The following is a 22,910-nucleotide window of genomic DNA, read 5'->3' as shown; positions in this document are numbered from 1 at the left end:
ACTCTCATTTGAGTTTAGGTTTTCTTACTGAAAACTTTTCTGTATGAGAAGAACTTAATTTCAACAATGGGGGTGGTAAAGGCAGGATATCTCTAATGGGTCTAATGTTTGACAGAGAAGCTTCACATTGTTTAGGACCCTCAGCTCCCAAGGGCCCTGATAAAAGCCAGTGAGAAAAAGAAAAAAAAAACACTCAATCTGGAACTCAGGTTAGGTATTTAGGACTCACACCATTCAGTCTCATCTCAACCTAGATTCTTTCTGGTGATTCTTGACCCAGTCATTCTGGGATGCTGAGAAAAAACAGGACGTGAGTTGTTTACTAGGAAACCACAATCAGCAGGTGAGTAGAGTGATCTTTAGAGGAGATTCTCATTTTTATTATTGAAAAAGCTTAGGGGTGTAGCAGTTTATCTATGAGTTGGATGAAAAAGCTTGGATAAAAAGCATGAATGGTACTGGGAAGGGAGGGAGTAGGGGACCAGGAGACTCACAAGAAAAATATATAGGTCCCTCCACCCTCCCCAGACAGTGATAATGGTTTCTATTTCTATGTACTGTCCAGCAGCACAGAATGGACACTTAAATATGTATGGATTCCATTTTAAATTGAAGGACATATTCAGCCATATGCCAATCGATTTGGTTACTTTTATTCCATCATTTTTCTCTCAGCTTGTAGAAGACTTCAAAAAGGGTACTGATTTATTAATAAGAAATGCTCTCATTTCTGAGCATATTGGCAAAACACTTCTTATCTACCCTTGATATCTTGTTTTAAACCAAGATTTATGAAATGATTAACCCCATTTTATTTTTATCAAAGTATCCTTTCATCACAATTCAGAAACATAAACTAATCCTGTTAAAATGCAATCAGAAGCTCAGCCTCTAAGACACTTGAGGGAGCTATATATCCGTAGGGCAATTTGGCAGTATTAATAATTTGAAATTTATAAATCACTTGACTGAACCATTCTATTGCTAGCGATATACTTGCTGGCTCCATGGACATACAATAAGTGTATGCCAAGATATAAGTACCAAGATACTGCAGCATGTGTACTGAATGCCCACAGAAAGGATAATGATTAAATCCAATACATCATCCATAAGGTATAAAATATCCTATCATCTCCTTTTATATATATATATATATATATATATATATATATCCTATAAAAAAGAGGAAACAGTGATTATATGTGTGCAGACCTGATGACAGGTATACAAGAACCCAGGTTTTATTTCCACAACCACACACACACACACACACACACACATACACATTTTATTCTGTTTATAATTTTCAAATCTAGAGATGGATTTCCATTTGGTTGCCATTTGGTTGCATTGTAAGGTGTGTCAATTTTCTTCATACATTTCTATATTTTCAAAATACAATAACCAATATCAAATAAAAAATAGACTAAATGAATTATGTCTTTTAAAAATAAATCTGAATCTTGAGAAACCTAATTTTCCATTTTGATCCATGATTACTACAAACTAGTGATAAACCAGTCTTGCTGCATGCTGTCACTCTTGCAGAAGCAACAGGTGACTCCTGGACAGACAAGTCCAACCCTAAGGGCTATGAAATATGCACAGTCTGCTAGAAATTTTTAGACTAGTATTATGCTGAAGTGGCAAGAAGAATAGGCCCAAATTGCATGATTCCAACCTGTTTCTAAAATTTATCCTGGACTTACTGAATTCAGCAAATATTTTTATTCAATATATGCTATGTTTGCTTTCATTCTTTGAAATGCTGAAATGAACAAAAGGAATAGGATAGACCATCGTGGTGTTTGCATTCTGTTGAGGGAAGATAAAAGGAAGAGGAGACATATTTAAACTTAACTAATAATGTATTAAATGTAAATAAAATTAAATATAAATCATGTACTATATTAGAAGCAGATGTATAACAGAAAATAAAGCAGTAAAGGTACATAGGAAACACTAGTAAAAATTGCTGTTTCAAATACCATGGTCAGAAATCAGATTTTATTTGTAAGAAGCAAAGTAACTAAAGCTGTATTTCTAAATATTTTGCAAATAAATAGCCTTATTTAATATCAAAACATATTTTTATACATATTTAATGAAATTCTGATCAAAATCCCAATGGCATTCCTCAAAACATATTTTTAATCTTTATTTGCTATAAATTGGGAAACTCTTCATTTTTTTAATGCATGACTAACAGTTGCTATTAAATTTGTAACACCTTTTTTAATAAGTAACATTTTTATATTTTTCTGTTATTTTACAAATTATGTAAAATAAATATGTACAGTTATACACCACCTGCTGTTTTGGTCAAGAATGGACTGTGTCCTGGAATTGTATTTAAGAGGAAACAGTAATTATATGTGTGCAGACCTGGTGACAGGTATACAAGAATATATCACCATTTATGCTACAACTGATACCACTTGACAGGAAGGTTTACAATACAATATCACTTAGTTTGGAGACTCACAGGAAATATCTAAAAATTTTTATTTATATATTAATGCATATTACCATACTGATCATATTACCCAGTCCATACTATTAGAAGTATGCAAATAATGAAAGTTAATTTTGATGATGTCATGAACAGAACAAAATTGTAAGATGGAATCTGTTGCAAATAATCATAATTCTTTAAAAAAATAAAATTGGCTTTAAAATCATGCCAATAGTTCCTCAATAACTACAGAAGCTAAATGTACAGGCTCATGAAATTATTGTATGTCACTCTTTTTGGTTTTATTTCCATATTTTACTGATGCACTATACTTAAAAATAATAATGGGATTTGTTGTTGCATATTTATACATGCACAAAATAAAACAATATAATTTGGTCACTATCACTCCCTAGTATTTCTCCATTCCTGCCCAGGCTCCCCACTCCTGATCTCCTTCTTCTACTCTACTGGTCCTCCTATCTTCATTCATCAACACACACCTTGATTTTCCTTTCTCTTCTCTAGTTTCCACATATGAGAGAAAACATATGACTCTTGACTTTCTGAGTATATTTTATTTCACTTAACATAATGCCTTCAAGGTCCATCCATTTTCCTGAAAATGATATAATGTTATTCTTTTTGTAGCCTAGTAAAATTCTATTGTGCATATATATACCACATTTCTTAATCTATTCTTCCATGGATGGTGGTTCCATTCCTAGTATTTTGAGGAAACTCTATAGTGATTTCCATAGTCACTGTACTAATTTACAATCCCACCAACAGTCTAAAATTGTTCCTTTTACTTTGCATTCCCTCCAGCATTTATTATATTTGTATTTTTTCCGTATTTTTATTGGTACATTATAGTTGTACATAATGGTGGGATTCGTTGTTACATATTCATAATATTCACAATATAACAATATGATTTGGCCAATATCATTCCCCAGAATTTCCCCTTTCCTTCTATTCTAACCCTAGGGTCCCTTTCCTCTACTGATTTTCCTTCCATTTTCATGAGACACCCACCCCAACACACATACATTTTGGTTTTCCTTTTCCCTCTCTAGTTTCCACATAAGAGAGAAAACAAATGACCCTTGGCATTCTGATTTTGGCTTGTTTCACTTAATCTAATAGTATCAAGTTCCATTCATTTTCCTACAAGTAGCAAAAATTCCTTTTTTCTTTTTGTCTCTTTTTTCAATGAACATAGAATCACTTGATTGTATTAATATTTAAATATAGCAACCGTAAAACATAACAAAGTTGTCACATACAATATCACATTAACATTTATATGAAATAGAAAATATTACAAAATAACATTAAATAATACAAGAACAAAAGCTAAGTAAGATTTTATTTAATGTGATGAATGTGTTTTCCTGTTCAAAAGCTCCTTCCAGTCAGGAGCACAGAAGATAACACTATTTACATACCTATCGCACCATTCAGCCCATTTCTTCCTTTGATTTTAACTGGGTTAAATTGAAAACTCCAGCTCACACTAATTAGTTCTCATGAATAGTAGTAATAGCAGAATACTCCTTCTACCTAGCAAAGGAATATCTTCTGAAATGCTGATAAACTTAGGGTCTCAGGAGTGGGGATATAGCTCAGTTGGTAGAGTGCTTGCCAAACATCCACAAGGATCTGGGTTCAATCCCCAGCACCACCAGGAAAAACAAAGCAAAACAAAACAAAAAACCTAAGGTTTCATAATTGTTTGCCAGTATATATGAAGAACTAAGCTGCAGTAATTCATTTTCTTCTCCAGACACTAAGTTTAGCCCAATTTTTGCTTCAGGGTTTCAAAAAGCAAATAGATCTTTTTTTAATATTTATTTTTAGTTGTAGTTACACAGAATACCTTTATTTTATTTGTCTATTTTTATATGGTGCTGAGGATTGAACCCAGGGCTTCACACATACTGGGCAAGTACTCTACCACTGAGCCATAACCCCAGACCCCAAAAAAAGCAAATAGATTTTTTACCAACTGTTTTCCCTCAGGGTCTCAAATTTCTCTACTGGAAATAAATGGTTGAAAGTTTGAGATAGAGAGGTAAGAAACAACAATATCTCTAATTTAATTTCTTTCAAATTTCTTTCCTTAACAATATTCTCTTCAATATGTTGTAAAAACCTTGGGAACACATAGTAGCTTTTAAGCCTTGCATGCCATAACGATGTCTTTTGGAATGTTTGGATATATTCAGCATGTTGAAATACATCGTTGTTTTCTCCTATAATTTTAAACTCACCTCATTAAAAATGTCAAAAATATCATTTGAGTATGACAATTTTATTACCCAAATATCATCTTCAAAAAATTTGCTAAATTATTATTTTGAGGGGGAGGTGGGTACCAGGAATTGAACCCAGAGTCTCCTAACCACTGAGCCATATCCCCATCCCTTTTTATATTTTATTTTGAGACAGGGTCTTACTAAGTTGCTAGGGCATGGCTAAGTTGCTGAGGCTGGCTTTGAACTTGCCATTCTTCTGCCTCAGACTCCTAAAATGATGGGATTACAGACAGTTCTGTATCTCATTCCTGAGTTCATAAACCCTGGTTAATATTTTCACTTGAGAAAACCAACAAACTTTGGGATGATGCAGTACATGCATATGATTAGTTCCAATTATGAACAAACTGTCTCAAGAAGCTAGCTATTCAGTGAGCTTCCTTTAATAACATTAACAGCATTTACTGCATTTTCCAATTCTACCTTGAGACTCTAGCGGAATTTCTCTGGATGCTAAAGTTTCATGACTTATGAAACAATGATTCCACACAGCACCATTATTAGTAACTCCCAGCAACTTTTTAATTGCTCTGCTATGTTTTCCAGTTATTCTTGCTGCTCTATCACTTGTAATTACTTTATAGTTTTTCCAGTTGAATTTATATTGACCCACAATGCGCTTTCATATTTCTGTATCAAATTCACTTGGATGTGAGTTTAAATTTAAAAGATACAAAAAAATCCTTCGTAAAATCTAACATAAACTAGAAGGGCTGTGTAACTTCCAATATCAGTGTTTCCATCCAGCTGGATTGCAAAATTTATACCAGATTGTAACCAAATAATAAGTGTTGTCTCTAAATGTACTGCAATAGTCCAATTTCCAAGAGATATTGTGTTATCACTAAGTACAGGTTTTTTGTTTGTTTTGTTTTGTTTTCAGGTTCCATTACTTCCCCTTACCTTCCTCTCCTCCATCCCCCTATTTCCTTTACTCTATTGACTTTTTGCTATTTTCCTACAGCTCTTAAAAAAAAGTATTATGAATGTACATAATGCTGAGACTCACTGTGGCATATTCATATTTGTTATTCCCTTTTCTTGTCTCTCCTCCCTCCCCACCACCCCCCTCTTTCTCTTCCACTGACCTTCTATTTTGATGGAATCCTCCCACCCCCACTAATTTTCTCTCTTTTCCTTTAGACTGTCTTCTGCATAGGCATAGTTTTTAATTTATCAGCTGAATTATCATCAAAATTATAATATACCAAACATGCTGGAAGGACAATTTTCTTCAACAGTTGTCTGAACCTTTTCTTGATTGGTAAGAAAATATGATGACAATAAGATCTTCTCCCCATTAGCAGTAGGCCAATGAAGAAAAATTGTGTTGATATCTTTATGTCTTTTTTCTTCCTTGGAAATATTCAAGAGGCTTATATCAAATGTTCAGTATGCTGAGTTTCTAAGTATCTTTTTAATTTTGAAGGTTTTAAACTTTCATTTGCAAGAATATTATTACAAATAACACACTGAGGTCTATCATTCTCAAAAGGTTTTTCACATTTGATAAAACCATATTTTAAGTAATCTTCATTATAATATTTTGTACTTACTTTTTCCTTTTTGAAATGTGATTCAAATGAAGTTGAAGTTGGAAGATTACAGTCAATATTTTGCTCAGTATTGTCAACTTTTATAATTACAGATCCAGAACACATTTTCTATATATTTCATTCATTATCCTCTTTCTTTTTATAAAGACATGATCCATTTTAACAGTAATTTATTCTAGTTTGCATAAAGTATAATAATTGCTGCTAACTCAAAGAAAGAAAAAATATAGGTACCATCTTTCCAAAAAATGAACTCGAAGTTTGCAAATGAACTGAGTTGACTATCTCAGATTTTTCATCTCGCTGAGAGTCATGTTAATATCAAGCTGTACTGCACAACAGTATACTTGCTGTGAACACTAAGTGACAGCTGCAAGCAAAGGTAGCAAATCATCCCTTTGCCAATATATATTCTACTCATCCTATCCCTTCCATCAAATACTTTTCTTGTACATTAAAATGTACCTCCAAATTCCTTGAAACATGCACAATTTAGGCCAAGGGTCTACACAAAACTTTTGGATATTTTATATTTTATTTTATTTTAAAAAGTTGTTCATTATGATTCACAGAATTGATTTCATGAGTCATTAATGGGCCATGCATACGCTGCAGTACAATGCAGTGTTTGTTACTATAATTCTGTAATATGTCTCCAGCATTGATTATTTTTTAGTTCTGAGAAGAATGCCATTGATATGTTCATGAGGATGGCATTAAATCTGTGTATTGCTTTCGGTAATGTGGCCATTTTAATATTAATTCATCCTATCCATGAACAGAAGAGGTCTTTTCTTATTATAGTGTATTTTGCAATTTCTTTCTTCAGTATTCTATAATTTTCATTGTAGAGCTTTTTCATATCCTTCATTAATTTTATTTCTGGTATTTTATTTTGTGGGTGGAAGGGTATTATTGTGAATAGGATTGTTTTCCTGATTTGATTTCAACAAATTTATTATAGGTGTATAAGAAAACTATTGATTTTTTGTATGCTGATTTTGTATCCTGTAAGTCTATAACACTCCTAAATGTCATTTCTAATTCGAAAAGCTAATTTTTATTGAATGATGAATCTAAGCTAAGGATTGTTCTAAGCTTTCTTATTTAATTCTAACAAAAACTTTCCAAAAGAGGTAAAAGTATTATGTTGTAGATAATGAAACTGAGACAAAAAGAAGTTAGGTTGATGGCATTACTCTTTTTGAAGTGAGTGTCACTATATTAATCCAGCAATATTGTGTATATTTATATCTATAAACATGTAATCTGCATATATATATACACATCTGTATGTGTATATATATGTATGTATGTATGAATCCTGTTGCATTTTGCTAGCTATATGAAGATCCAATTGGCAATATTTGGGGGCATACATGGTTTTGCAAATAATTGACAGATGCTCATGTGTCTAGAGCACATAGTAGGGAACCACTGGTAGAGGTTTTCATTGGCATATATGGATCAGACTCTCTTGTGGCCTGGATTGTAGAGCTCCAGGCAGCTTGATGCTCCATTAACACAATAATTAGTGTTGCTGGAAATTCAGTGAAGGAATGCATGTCACCCAAGAACCAGGAGTCTTGAAGTATTCTCATTCTGTCTCAATCCTTTTCCTCCTCCTTGCACCTCATTTTCATCTCCATAATGAGAAGGAGTTTGACTTACAGGTTTTGAAGATCCATTCCAGCTATAATTTCTGTGACTCCATGCATAGTGGAGACAGACAGCGAACTCTGTTTAGCAGGTTTTTAGGATGCACAAAAGTAGCCCACGCTACTTTCCCCAGTACCCCAAAAATCATAAAGCGGAAATGTAATTATGGGTACTTCCCACATAAAATGAGCAGTCACTTTGAGAAAAAAAAATAAGATTACATAAATCTCTAACATTTTATGGAATGGAATGAGTTACAGATATTTACTACATACTCTGTCTTGTATTCTACCACTATAGTTCAAAGAAAGTTAATATAATATACTGGATCTTATAGCCATGGTAATCTCCACCCCCAAAAATCTTTAAAATCAAACTTGTACTCATAAGCACATGAATTTGTATGTTCATTTGCCTTAAGGAAGGTAGAAAATGCAAATGTTTCCTAAAATTACATTTGAGTCTGTGACTTAGAATGACTTGTAGTGTTATCCCCAACAAATATTGAATATGTATTACATTATTCCACCTCAGGGCCTGGAGGCTCTCAAGACATGGCCAGACACTTCATCTTCTATTTCATCCTGCTGACTGCGCTGATTGACAGAGCACAATGCTGCTTCTGTGATCACTACCCATGGACTCAGTGGTCCATTTGCTCAAAAACCTGCAATTCTGGAACCCAGAGAAGGCAGAGGTAGGTGTGAGTTATGTAGTTTTTATGTCCTGGGAGACCTTGAGGATGGAGAGAACAGTATCAGAGGTGCCACACTAAGATATAGGGAAAAATATATCTCAAACAAGAGCTGATAAATTTGAATGGAATTTGAAATCTTTTGCACATAAAGTTAAAACAAAGCCTACTTTTTTCATATTTTTATTTGTACTTGTTTTTATTCTTCCATATTTTTATTAACGCATTATAGTTTTTCATAATGGCGGGATTTGTTGTTTACATGTTCTTAAATGCACACAATGTAACAATATAATTTGGCCCAACATCACACCCCATTTCTTCCCCCTTTCCCTCCCTCCTCCCTTCTCTTGGTTCTTTTCTTCTATTCTATTGATCTCCCTTCAATTTTCATGAAATCCCTCCTAAAACCTTTCTTCACCTTTTCTTCTCTAGCTTCCATATATGACAGAAAACATAACAACCCCCCGACTTTCTAGATTTAGCTTATTTTGCTTAACATAATGTTTTCAACTTTCATCCACCCTCCTGTAAATGACATCATTTCGTTTTCCTTTGTGGCTGAATAAAGCTCCCATCATGTATATACAACATTTTCCTTATTCATTCATCTGTTGATGGACACTTAGGCTGGTTCTACAGTTTGGCTATTGTGAATTGTGAGCAAAGCCTACTTTTGTTCTCTCTATAAAAACAAAGGACACCAAAAAAGTTAATTAAGAATCTGTGTGATATCTTCAGTTGACTGACTTACTCAGAATTGCTTCGCAAGCTTTTTTCAAACAAAATTTAACTCTGCTTGCTTACAGTGAGTAAGTTAATTACAAAGAATTTTCTACTCATTAAACTGAGCCTAACAGGACCTCAGTTGAGCAGCACTGATTGTTGGCATACACAAGATGGCAAGAAAACTGTTACTTGATAGGATGTAGTATTTAGTCTTTTCACCAATTCATATTACCCACCCCTCATAATTTCTGTAATTCTGCTAAATGTTTCTGTACCATGGAGATGCTCACATGACTTGAGAGAGAAGGGCATATGGTTAATCTGTTTTAACTATTATAACACATTTTACAGACTTATTTTAGAAAGCTATTTTTACATATGTAGTGTGAATCTCATGAAAAGTACCAATTGACTTCCAATAAATCATTCACTAAGTGTATGAAAAAAGATTTGCTTATAATACTCTTCTACTCAAGAGTCCTTCAGGACCTCTCTACCTACCCAATAAAGTACAATATATGCCGTGCCTCTCAATCACACACTCCTTCCTGGATGGTCATACAAGCTTCTCACTCTCTCTTTCAGCTCTAATTTTGTCATTCCCTCTGAATACCTTACGTCTTCTATCTGGGGAATTCACATACATTAATCAAGATGTCTCTCCTGTCACTTTGTATTTAGATCTTCAGCCTCACATTATCCTGACCCTGTCTGAATCATTGTACTTACACAGTTTGTTTTCACCTTTTAAGAAATATACAGGGATTTTCTTTCCTGTCTTCTTTCTTTTCTTTTCCTTCCAGTCCTTTCCAGGAGATCTATCAGGCCAGCTTCATGAATGTGACCAGTACAGTGGCACAGACCCCCAAGCTTAGAATGGCTTCATGCTTGGCTACATGATCTGTCATCACTGTCTTGAAATTCTTTGCTTTGGAACAAGATATCTCTCTCTCTTTTTTTTTTTTTTTTCATTTTGTACTGGGCCTCAAAAATTCTGGAGCTGATCTGAGTTCCTAGTGTGTAAACCATAAATATGCCAACCTGCCCAAATTCCCATGAAAACTTGCTCTTCTTTTATTCTCTGTAATGTTCAATGACATTTTTTTTACAGAGTTAGGGCCAAAGTGAATAACTCTAAGCAAATTTTTTCCTTATTGTTGCAGACAAATAGTAGTAAATAATTACTATTGGGATAACTCATGTGACCAGCTTTGTACCAAAGAGGAGACCAGGCTATGTAACTTGCAAACATGTCCTATCAACTGCCTCTTGGGAGATTATGGGCCGTGGTCAGACTGTGACCCATGTATTCAAAAACAAGTAAGTAACGCATAGACTCACCCAGGATATCTGAATCACAACCCCGGTAGTTCTCTGATCCCTGATAGGTTTAACAACATAGAAATACTAAATTGCTTCAGATTCTAAAAATAAACTGTTCCACTACCCCTGGGAGAATTTTTTCATTTAGCAGTTTATTTTTGGAGGGGGTGGAAGAAGGGATTCACTTTATATGCCTTGCTGTCTTATGAATACCAAAAGGAAATTCCACTTCCAGGATTGCTCTTATTTTTATGCATATCTGAATTGCACTGCCTTTGCCTTCTGAGAATTTTGAAAGAGAAATCAGGTACAGATTCCAATCCAATGCTTCAAACTAACCAGGGGTGAGAGGAATGAATCAAAAGCCTGACTTTTTGCTCTACCTCTAAATCACCTCTCCCCGTAGGAAAGTCCCCCATTATGTTTATTGTTCCCAGCTGCAATATTTACCCACCTCATGCTCATTCCTGTAAGGGCATTGACCCATATGAACCCAGTCAGGGTCATGTGTGCTGAGTATGCACATTTTAGAGAAGAAAATGAAACTCATGTATGGAGCACACATTCTCTGAGAAAAACTATTCTGGGTCCCTTACATGTACCACTTTATTCAAACTTCACATCACATAATATTTTTCTACCCATTTTATAGAAGAGTAAGTTATAGCTCATTAAGGGTTAAATAAGTTGCCCAAGAATATATACCATTAATTAATGAAGCAGCTACATTTTGAACTTGAACTTTTCCATTGTCAAAGTCAATACTTGTTAGTCTTGTCATATTTCTATCCTTCCCTGACTCTCCATTTTACTACTCACCATTTAAAATCCTTTTAAAGTGTGGAGATTGTGTCAACCTTAGTTTCCATGGTGACTTCCTTATGCAAAAAGAACCTCAAAATCCTTTCATATCTCTCACCTCACAAAGTCTTTGAGATATAGAAGGACTCTTGTTATTGCTTGGAAGAATTTACTGTGCTCAAGAGATGCTCAGTAAACATTTGATGTTGATGCAATTTAGAATTATTATTTCAGACTTAAAGGAAGCTTTAGAAATCATTTTGCCCCACTTCTACATTTTACACGTCGGGAAACTGAGGTCCAAGAAGGTAGTGGTTTCCCTAAATATGCACAATAATGAAACTGCAGGAATTGCTAATAAAACTTAAGAAACACCACCACAGGAAGAATCACCACTGTAATTGGAAATGCATTTAGATGCATTTTGACCTTCGCCCTGCCTTGAAGTTACTTACAGTTTTCTCCTTTCCTTTTAGACTAAAGTTAGATCTGTCTTGCGTCCTAGTCAATTTGAGGGACAACCATGTACAGAGCCCCTGGTGACCTTCCAACCATGCATTCCATCTAAGCTCTGCCAAATTGAAGAGACTGACTGCAAGAATAAATTCCGCTGTGACAGTGGTAATGTACTTTTGTAAAATGTTCAGTCGCCATAAAAAAAATGACCTGACTAAATCAAAGCTAGTACAACTGACTACTTGTTTACCAAGTAGTAGTGCTAAGGCCCCTACAGAGAGAAGAATGGGAAAAAAATAAAGGCACATTTTTTAAAAAATTGGCTATTAATAAACACGACTGTATATAAGAATAATTGAAAAGAGGTAACAGATTAAAAATATTAATAGTTTATTAAGACAATAATATTGAAATATGTTAGAGGGATGACTTGAAATGATGTAGCAAATTTTCTAGATTGACTCAAAGGAAATTCCAGAAGACAAGATGAAAATGATTTGAATGATGGTAACATTATCTATAAGTCCAATCCTCTTCACATGCATGAAATCTGATATCTAAGTATCATATTATAATCAAATCTGGACTATATTAATCTTATGTATTCTTTTGTTAATTAACAGCTCTTTAATGGTTACCATTTTGAATATTCTACATCAGATTTCTGCAAACTTTTCAGTAAAGGACCAGATGGCAAATATTTTAGATTTGTAGGCCATATGGTCTATCTTGCTACCCCTCTGCTCTGGCACTGTAGCACCAAAGCTGTCCTTGACAGTATATAAACAAATGAGCATGGCCATGCTCCATTAAAATTTTATACAGAAACAGGTCAGTGTTAGCACAGGAGCCCTCATTCACTGACCTCCTGTCTAAACAGTCAATGTGAAGTTACAACTAAATTAGATATCAGATGAATGAACTCTATATCATTTCTATGTACTCTGGGATCTACTGAAAAGTAAAGTATTTATAACAAGATAGCAAATTTCAAATTCCTTAGAAAATTTACCCAAGAGCTTGGAACTAACCCTCCCCCCACAACCCCCACCGCCTGCTTAATAGTCCCTGCCTCTTGCCTTTAGCTTTGCCAACATTTCTGGATGTCAGGCAGAAATTCTGATGTCACACTTTCCCTTTATGCTACCCCAATTCTGGGAAATGAGAGTGGGATTTGGGTAGGGAAATATACATCATGTCTACATGAATAAGGTCATGTCACAAATTGACTTGAAGAGAAAAAACAAACAAAATTTTAATGACAATGGCTGAGGGTGATACAGATGAGAGCATTACATCCAGAATATTAACCAGGTTTCAACTGCATGAATATTTCGGTGAAATTGGCACAGTTGCATTAAAATAGTTTGGAAATAATAATCTAGTTTATATATATTATTAAATTAAACTATAGTTATACAATAATGATAGAATAATTATGTTATCTTTTTAATTTTTTAGTTGTAGATGGACACAATGCCTTTATTTTATTTATTTATTTTTATGTGTTGCTGAGGATGGAACCCACTGCCTCACACTTGCTAGGCAAGCGCTCTACCACTGAACCACAATCCCAGCCCCAATAATTATATTGTACATCATGTACCATATTGAAACTTTCATACATGTTTCCAGATCATCCCACATTTTGGGATGATGCGACAAATTGAGTTAAAATCAAGATTTAGAACTGAAGTACAATTATTTGAAGCTGTAAAGATGGTTTTTGCAACAAATAACCAGGAAAGGCTCCTTTATTACAGTAGATGTTATGAAATTCATTACAAAAGAGTTTTGAATAAGCCAAAAATATTCACAAGCTTGAGACGGCTTTTGATTTATCCATGAATCACCAGGACACAATGACTGATTTCAGAAAAGTTAGCCGTATAAGTACAGCTAGTTTCCAATTCACCAGTTATATGTCCATAGACATTTTTGATGGAAAACACACACATACACACACACACATACACACACACAAATATACACACACAACTCCAAACCCTGCATTATTGCATGTCTGTAGTATTTGGTAAGCAGATAATACCCAGAGCTACCTGCTGCCCAGACCCATTTACCCAGAACTTTTAGATGTCCCCACAGTCCAGCCACTGACTGGTTAGCTCTCAGCACAAGTATGGTTGATATCCTTTCTGATTTAGGGATTCCATGGCTTTTTGTCTTTAACTATTCCATTGTAGGTGATATGCTGTTGTATGGTCCTTTTAAAAACCCACTAATGCCACTGGGAATGAGAATGAGGGTTTGGATGGACAATTGTTTGCCTGACTTGGGATGTTATTTGGCCCTCACTTAACAAGAATTAGTTAAAACTAATACTCTATATTAAACAGACTCACCTTGTTTTATTTCCTCCCTCATTATCACTGTACAGACTATCCCATGAGTCCCCAAGATTAAATATATTATTTTAATGTACACATGGATTTTGAGAATTCTTCATAAGACTAATTCCCATGCCCTGTGAGCACTTCTCTCTCAAAGCCCTAATTTTAAGCATCAAAGACTAGAGAATTTGCAACTGATCAAAAAAAAAAAAAAAAAAAAACAGTGCAAGTATAGCGGGTTTTCGATTGACCAGCAATATGTTCATAGCTATTGATAAAACAGAACAAAATAAAACAACCCTGGTATTGCAGTAACAGAAATCAGTTCAAGTAGGCAGGAAACACCTGAACAACATCTAAAAGATTGCATATTTCCAAGGGTCAGTATATACAGTAATCAACCCCTATCCACAGTTTCACTTTCATGGTTTTAATTTCCCATGGTCAACCACAGTCCAAAAATACTAAAGGAAAAATTAAAGAAATAAACAATTTTTAAATTTTAAATTGCACAATTACATTTTATTCTGAATAGAGTGATGAAATCTTGTGCCATTACATTTTGTCCTGTCTGGGACATGAATCTTCCCTCTGTCTAGTATATTCACACTGTATACACTACCCACCCATTACTTTCAGTTATCAGATCAACTACCAACTCGTGGAAATTCTTGTGTTTACTAAATCATTAATAATGTACTCCAAAGCTCTACAGTAGTGGTGGAAATTCAGATATGTCAAAGAGAAACCATAAAGGGCTTCCTTTAAGTGAAAAGGCAAAAGTTCCTGACTTAAAGAACATTTTAAAATAGTAAGCTGAGGTCGCTAAGATCTAGGATAAGACTGAATCTACTATCGATCAAATTATGAAGTAGGAAAAAGAAACGTGTGCTGATTTGGCTTTCAGACCTCAAATTGCCAAAGTTATCGTCACAGTGTGTGTTAGCTGTTTAGTTAAGATGTAAAAGGCACTTTAGTTAATGTATAGGATTTGACACTATCATAGTTAATATATAGGATTTGACACTATCAGAAATTTCAGGCATTAGCACAGAGTCTTGAAACCTAATTCTCACATATTAAGAAGGCTGTATGTGCACATGCTAGCTAAGATATACTAACTCTATGAATCCTGTAATATTAAAACTGCCCTTCCTCTTTCCCTGCCTATAAGATCTATTTGTGACTTAGAATATCGGTTCCTTTCTGTGTTGTATTCCACTGAGTTTCATTCTCAGCTATGTCCCACTAAGACTATATTACTGCTGTCACATATTCCTAAACATCACTCAAGAGGTATTGCCGCAGTCTGGCTGGGCAAACTAACCCGGGGGGTGACGAGCAACTTGTGAAGATTGATACAGTGGGAGCCGCTTTATTGCAGGACAGCAGAGGTATATATACATAACTAATTACACACAGCTTATCTTAATTAACATAAACTAAATACAGCAGTCAACCAATAAGGAATCCAATGATTACACACAGCTTAACTTAATTGACATAACCTAGACACAGTAGTCAGTCATTAAGGAATCTCTATCATCTTAATGGCTCGCTGGCGTTACTCAGAAACCACTCCTCCTAGCATACTGCCAGGCGCCATCTTGACTTGGTTGTGGTCCTCATCAAGGTATCATCTTTCTTTCATTCCTATACTTGCTAATTGGCCCCTTTCAATATCAAATGAATAGATTTGCTTGTATTCTCCTGTATCCTATGCCCTAAGTACAAAGCTAGGCTAATAACAAACATAACCTGCATGAGTATCCTGACTTCTTCTTAATAAAATATCATGCTTTTATAAGGTGAAACTATACCAAAAATTAGATTCTTCTTAAATTTGTAAGTGCCAGGTTCAAAAAATTTTAAATCCAATGTAGATTCATTTTTCAAATGGAATCATCTCTGTTTCAAATTAAATCATCCATTCTGTTCTTTCCTTTAAAGCAAATTAAAGATACATTGTTGTGTGTGTGTGTGTGTGTGTGTGTGTGCTTTTTAGACGCCTCTTCCAGGTTATAGCTTGAGATTGACAGAAATTCAGTTTCATCTACATTTTCATTTTTGTATGATTATGCTTCTTGCAGGTATAATTATAATAATGGTCTGGACACAATGCAAGATCTTGAATAATCAAAGGAAAATAATTATTTTCATTACACCCTACTTTTTATGTGAAGATTATTAAATAAAAGTCTTGAAACTAAGTGCTTTTTGAGGAACCCCAGCTATCCCACTCCTTGGTATTTATTAAAAAAAAAAAAAAAAAAACCTAAACCCAGAATACTATAGTGATATAGGCTATAGGCATACCAATGTTTATAGCAGCTCAGATCACAATAGCCCAGTCATGGAACCAGCCCACGTGCCCATCAACAGATAAATGGATAAAGAAAATGTGGTATATATTCAAAATGCAGTTTTATTCAGCCATAAAGAATGAAATTGTGGCATTTTCTTGTAAATGGATGAAACTGGAGAATATCATGCTAAGTAAAATAAGGCAGACCCAAAAGGTAAGGGTCCAGATATTTTCTCTCCTGTGTAGAAGCTAGACCAAAATGAGGGGGAAAAGATGCTCAAGGAATCCCATTAAAATAGAAGGAAGATCAAAGGAGTCGAGGAAGTGGGTTAAGGGGGAGGAAGAAACAGTGGGAAAAGAGAGACTCTGCAGAACAAAACTGGCCAAATTGTACTCTGTACATATATTAATATAACAGTAAATTCCACCTTTATGTATATCTGTAAATCACCAATTAAAAATAAATAAATACATAATAAATAAATGGGAGAACAGCGGAGTAGAGGATGAGGAATAGGAAGTTGGAAAAGGGGAGGGAAAAAAGGAGGCACTGGGAACTGAAATGCAGCAACATTTCATGCATATATTATTATATCAAAATGAACCCACTATTATGTGTAGCTATAATGTACAACTAAAAATGTTTTTTAAAGAGACAGGAACACATCCCAATTCATACCACTACGCCAAGCAGAAGTGTCATAAGAAAATTATAAAACAATATCCTTCTTGATTGTGGATAAAAAAAATCTTCAGAAAACTGGCTCTAACAACATATAAATCAATTAGACCTCAATATATCATGCTAGTAAAATAAGGAAAAATATTTCAAAAATTTGATTGAACAGAATACCCAATTTCCCTAACCATTTTAGTCAAAAGAGTAATGCATAGCTATAGTGAGATTCCAATCACCATTTAAACTAGTCAACCAGATAATCATGAGTAAGGCATTTAATTTTTGCCAGTGATACCAGTAACAATGATACACAAAGCAAGAGACTAAAGGATAGGAAAGGGGTTTATCCATCATTGTAGCCAAGGCATTTTAATTTGCACAATATGCAGTTACTCACTGATTTCAAGGATCTTTATGAAAGTCAGCAAGACAAAAAGGGAAGGGAATTATCTGAGTTCATGGAGTTTGTATTATTTGTCAAACTCACTCAGATAACTTGCTGCCTCAGCACTTACTTTGTTACCATGGCACTTAAATTGTCCAAAAATATAATTTCAGATGATAAGTTACATGTATAAAAACAATTATATACAGTAATTATATCTAGGAAAATATACAGTAAGTCTATTTTATCAAATAAATAACAATTTACAGTGAAATAGTGACTTATTTAAAACACACAGATCCCAAGTGTGCAGTTTGATTTTAACAAATGTGCACACATTTGTTTACGACCATATAAACAACCCCCAGTGAAGATTTTGAAAGTTTCCATATGCTCACAAAGTTCCCCTCTTCCTTCTAGTCAATGCCCCACCTTATTCTTGTTCTTGAAAATCACACGGGAATTATACAGCTTGACTCTTATGTGTGCCTTCTTTTGCTCAACATAAATCTTTAGAGATTCAGCCATGTTATTCTTGGTACCAGTAGAGTGAATGAGTGAGTGCATGTGTGTGTGTAAAATAATATTTTTTTCAATAAAAAGAAAGACTCAAGCCAGATGTGGTGGTGCACACCTGTAATCTCAGCAACTTGGGAGACTGAGGCAGAAGAATTGCAAGTTCAAGGTCAGCCTCAGAAGATTAGCAAGGCACTAAGTAACTTGGTGAAACCCTGTCTCAAAATAAATAAAAAGGGCTGAGGATGTGGCTTAATGGTAAAATACCCCTGGATACTAAAACAAAAGAAGCAAAAAACCAGGGGCCCAGCTTTACCATCTGAATGAAAAGAAAATTCTGAACCTACGGGAAATTCTATTTCTATAGAGCATGATCTCTACAGCAGGTTCACCATGATGAGACTGCAGAATTACTTTTCTTTTTAAAAATAATGAGAACTGTTGGCAACTAAATCATTCTATGGAGACTCGTATAGACTCAAAATCTAAGGGAAAATATCAGTATATCACTCCCTTTCCATACGTACTAAACTGTTATGAAAAGTAATAAAAACTTCTGTCACCCTTCCCTTGAAATGTAAAATGTTTGTGTCTCAACTTAATACACACTTTCTTAAATGTGAATGTGTTACAACACTGTTGTGTGCTTTCCTTGACCAGGGCGATGTATTGCCAGCAAGTTAGAATGCAATGGAGAAAATGACTGTGGAGATAATTCAGATGAAAGGGACTGTGGAATAACAAAGGCGGTATGCCCACGGAAGTATAATCCCATCCCCAGTGTAGAGTTGATGGGCGCTGGGTATGTAACATTTTTTTATCATTTGGGGGAAAGGTATCTCAGAACAAGTGAGCTACAGGCAGCAGTGCAACAGTGAGCCACATCATTAGCCATCTTCCTCATTAACTTCTTACAACTTCCACCAGCCCTGTCTGATACTGTGTTATCTATCATGTTCAGGCAGCATGTGGTCCCAATCCTTACTGCTAGGGTATAAAATAATTTGGAAATGTTATGGGTTCTTTTTCTTGTTCTAATTCACACACATGTCTCTGAAAGCCCTGTTATGGATCAGGTAGATTAGCTGGAGACAAGCCAGTCTAGGAGTCACCAGCATGGAATCTTCAGACTAGGTCTTGAATAGATAAGTAACCACTTAAAAATACTAGGAGTAAATTGAGAAGGAGGGTATCAGAAAAGTCTGAATGAAAAGAAAATTCTGAACCTATTGGAAATTCTATTTCTATGGAACATGATCTCTACAGCAGGTTCACCATGATGAGATTGCAGAATTATGAGTGAGTATGTTGAGGTCACTCACTCATAATTAGGAGAGAAGTATAGTCAGTCCTTTGGTATAAGAAGCAAGCCCAAGAATCAATAACAGGAGACAAAGGCAGAAAGAAAGGAGTTGGGGAAACATAGAAAATATGAAAGAAAAAAAAAAGTAAAAGTAAAATTTTTATGAATATGACTAGGGATGCGTAGATAGGCCAATATAGTCTAAAGACAGAAGTTGAGACCATATGGTAATGTTTCAAATCTACCAAGTAGTAAATGGTGAAAACAGGATTCAAATCCAGACTTCAAAATTCAGGTTATTATTTCTTTCATTTCATGCTGATTCAGGAAAAAATCTGCTTAAAGACAGAAAAATACTGGGAAAATCTTCAAGAGACCACACAGCCCTGTGTTTGAATAGAGCCCAGAAATTCTAATTTTCCTGTTTCAGGAATATTCAGTCATGAAGGGCATTGGGAGTTTAGCAAGAATTTCCAAATTCATTAGGCTGAGCCAGTACTTTGGGATAGTTTAGGAGATAAAAGAGAAATCAGGGGAAACAGAAGAGTTGAGCCTTCGTTTGAATCATTAAAAAAAAAAAAAAATCAGTAAGGCCAGTCTCCAGTGCCCTCCATTCCCCCTTTCCATTTGGGCTGAGGGCGGGCAGGCTGCTATCAGCATCTATTGCTTCATACTGGACTTTAAAAATTTAAGTCTTCACTTATGTTTCCAGAGTTGCATAATATGAAATCTTGAGACCTGAAGAACAAACAGCCACAATTGTAAATACAACCTCATTTGATTTAGAATAAAAGCCGGAAGCCATTGACCAAACTCAGAGGCACCAGTAAAGGAAAGATATTAGTATGGAAGTAAGAGGAGCTGGGTTGTAGGCCTGGTGTTCCAGTAACTCACTACATTACAGCCAAGTTACTTAACATCTCTGGGCCTCAGTTTTCTCATCTGTATTTTGGAAGGTTACAAACTGATTTGAGTTTCTATTCTAAGAGTTTCTAATTACTGCTGAATTCACTGAGAGCACTTCAACATACCTTTTTTTTGTTTGTTTTTTTAATCAATGTGTAGAAATGATTTCCTTCTTTTCCTTTCTCTGGAAGAAATCCTCAGCCAAAAACTCCTACTAATAATCACATTTTCTAATATTCTTACTGGTGAAAGGAGACATTACAAACTTACCTCTTGTTCTGTGGGTCTAGACTCTGCAGTTACAGATGGGAAGAACCACATGCTATGTGTACTTTGGCAGGAGGACTGTGTGGCCTTCTGCCAACCTGAGAAGTTGTCCCAAGGATTCTCAGAAATGAGCAAAAACTGCTGGCTCAGGGACAGCCAGTCCTCTCCTTGCTCTGCAGGGACTGAGAATTAAGAGTTGCTTAACTGTAATTTCTTTCTCATCTGCTGGCCTTAGAATCTTTGCCTCCTCTCCTGCCCTGCCCCCGCACATTTCAATCCACAAAAGATATCCTAATGTGGCTGTTCCTTTTATACAATGACATCACTCCAAGAAAAATTTTAACAAAATATACCAAAATCCCTACATTGCCAACATTAGTCACCAGGTCCTACATCTGAATTAAGAATCTGGCAATAATAGTATGCTGTTTGTTTTTTTATCAGGCTCATTCAAGGTGCAAATATAAATGTACACATATTCGTGTGTATGTGTATGTGTAAATATGCATGTTTATATATGTATAATTTTTAGTTTATATATTTTTAATTAGTAGTAGAACCCTTGCCTAACATTTGTAAGGCCCTGTATTCAATCCCCAGCTCAGACAAAAATAAAAACTAAAAAAGTTACAAAGTAAACAGGCAAAGAAAATTAAATAAAAGCACTTGAGAAAGTAAAGGTATTACATATCACTATGTATTTGAAACATGAAAATATTTAAAGTCAACAGAAACATCTCAGAGGGGAGGGCAAGAGTGAAGCTAAAAACTGTTCCATAGTTAGCTCCCCAAAGATTCCGTGGGCAGGCCCTGATGGAGCCTCCTTCATCAGAATCCTATCTCCAGACTCTCTGCAGGTGGCTGCTAGCTTCATAGATTCCCCCCAACCTGGGAGCCACTTTCCTCAAATAACAAACAGAAGTGCATAGTATGAGGTCTTATAAGACCAAGAGTTCTTTTTTCCACATCAATTCCTCTTAACTTAGAAAATGCAAAAAATGAGTCTCAAGCACACTTGTGTCTGTCATGTGAATTTAAGCAGTTTGGAAAGTTCTTCCCAGATCAACTTCTCATACTTTCTCCTTCAAACACCCAGTGATAGAAATTCAAATATGAATGGAAGCACATCTCATGTTGTGCTTGCAGTTCCTGAATTGTGAGGTGCATCTTGAAGAACACAAAAGAATCGTTCCTTTTTTTAAAAAAAAATTAATTTATAATGCACATATTATACAATTCAGCCACTTAAAGTATAAAATTCAATAGTGCTTAGTGTAATCAAAGACATATGTAACTATCACAATATTATTTTAGAATATTTTCATACCTGTATTCATCCACACACACGTGCCCCTAAAAAAAACCCTCTGCACCTGTTTTCCAAAATGGTTGCATCATTTTACATTCACACTAGTTATGCTTGATTGAAATCTATTTCTCCAAATCTCCACCACAGTTCGTTTTCATCCATCTTTTTGATTACAGCCATGTAATCAAAATGCTGTGAAATGCTACCTCACATTGTGGTTTTGATTTGTATTTCTTGAATAACTAATAACATTGAGCATCTTTTCATGTACTCTTTGACAATTTACATGTCTTCTTTAAAGAAATATTCAGTTTTCTGATCCCTTACCGAATTTTTAACTGAATAATTTGATTTTTTATTATTGGTTTCTAAGAGATTTTATCTATTTTGAATACAAGATACTCAGCAGACATATGATTTTACGAATACTTTCTCCCACTGTGAGTTGTCTTTTCACTTTCTTAAAGGTGTCTTTGGAGCACAAAAACATTCAATTCTGATAAAGTTCAATATATTAATTTCTTCTTTTGTAGTATGTGCATTTAGTGTCATATCTGAGAAGGCCTTCTTCAATCTAAATTCACAAAGATTTAATCCTATGTTTACTTCTAAGAATTCTGTAGCTTTAACTCTAAAATTTGAGTTTCTGGTCTAGTTTGAATGAATTTTCCATATCATATGAGAAAGGGTTCCAACTTCATTTATGACTTGATATGACTTTCAAGCTGTCCCACCACTCTTTGTTAAAAATCAGTTTCACCTCATCAAGTTTTCTTGGCACTCTTGTTGAAAATCAACTGACTAAACATGTGGATTTATTTCTGGACTCTTAATTCTTCCCCATTGATTAATATGTCTGTCTTGACGCTAGTACCACACTCTCATGATTACT

At 34.8% G+C, this 22,910-nt stretch overlaps 1 protein-coding gene across 4 annotated transcripts in view; it reads left to right on the top strand.

The window, feature by feature from the left end:
* The window catches only part of C6 (complement C6), an 83,765-nt gene that overhangs the window by 7,073 nt on the left and 53,782 nt on the right, over positions 1-22,910 (top strand). For 2 of the 4 annotated variants that reach the window (XM_058570735.1, XM_046468289.2), the window contains exons 2-5: positions 8,529-8,691; positions 10,581-10,737; positions 12,018-12,162; positions 18,894-19,035. In XM_058570735.1, coding sequence (XP_058426718.1) covers positions 8,549-8,691; positions 10,581-10,737; positions 12,018-12,162; positions 18,894-19,035 — 587 coding nt within the window. In that variant the 5' untranslated portion in view covers positions 8,529-8,548. Of the gene's footprint in view, positions 1-4,483; positions 4,536-5,922; positions 6,044-8,528; positions 8,692-10,580; positions 10,738-12,017; positions 12,163-18,893; positions 19,036-22,910 lie in introns of all 4 variants that reach the window. The other 2 variants (XM_058570733.1, XM_058570734.1) reach the window with 2 other exon arrangements.

The sequence above is a fragment of the Marmota monax genome, unplaced genomic scaffold (genome assembly GCF_021218885.2).
Source record: "Marmota monax isolate L192 unplaced genomic scaffold, Marmota_monax_Labrador192_F-V1.1 WCK01_AAM20220418_F8-fsc00120, whole genome shotgun sequence".
NCBI classification, from domain to species: domain Eukaryota; kingdom Metazoa; phylum Chordata; class Mammalia; order Rodentia; family Sciuridae; genus Marmota; species Marmota monax.
The sequence above is the reverse complement of the archived record's forward strand: the minus strand, read 5'-3'. Positions and strand labels throughout refer to the sequence as shown.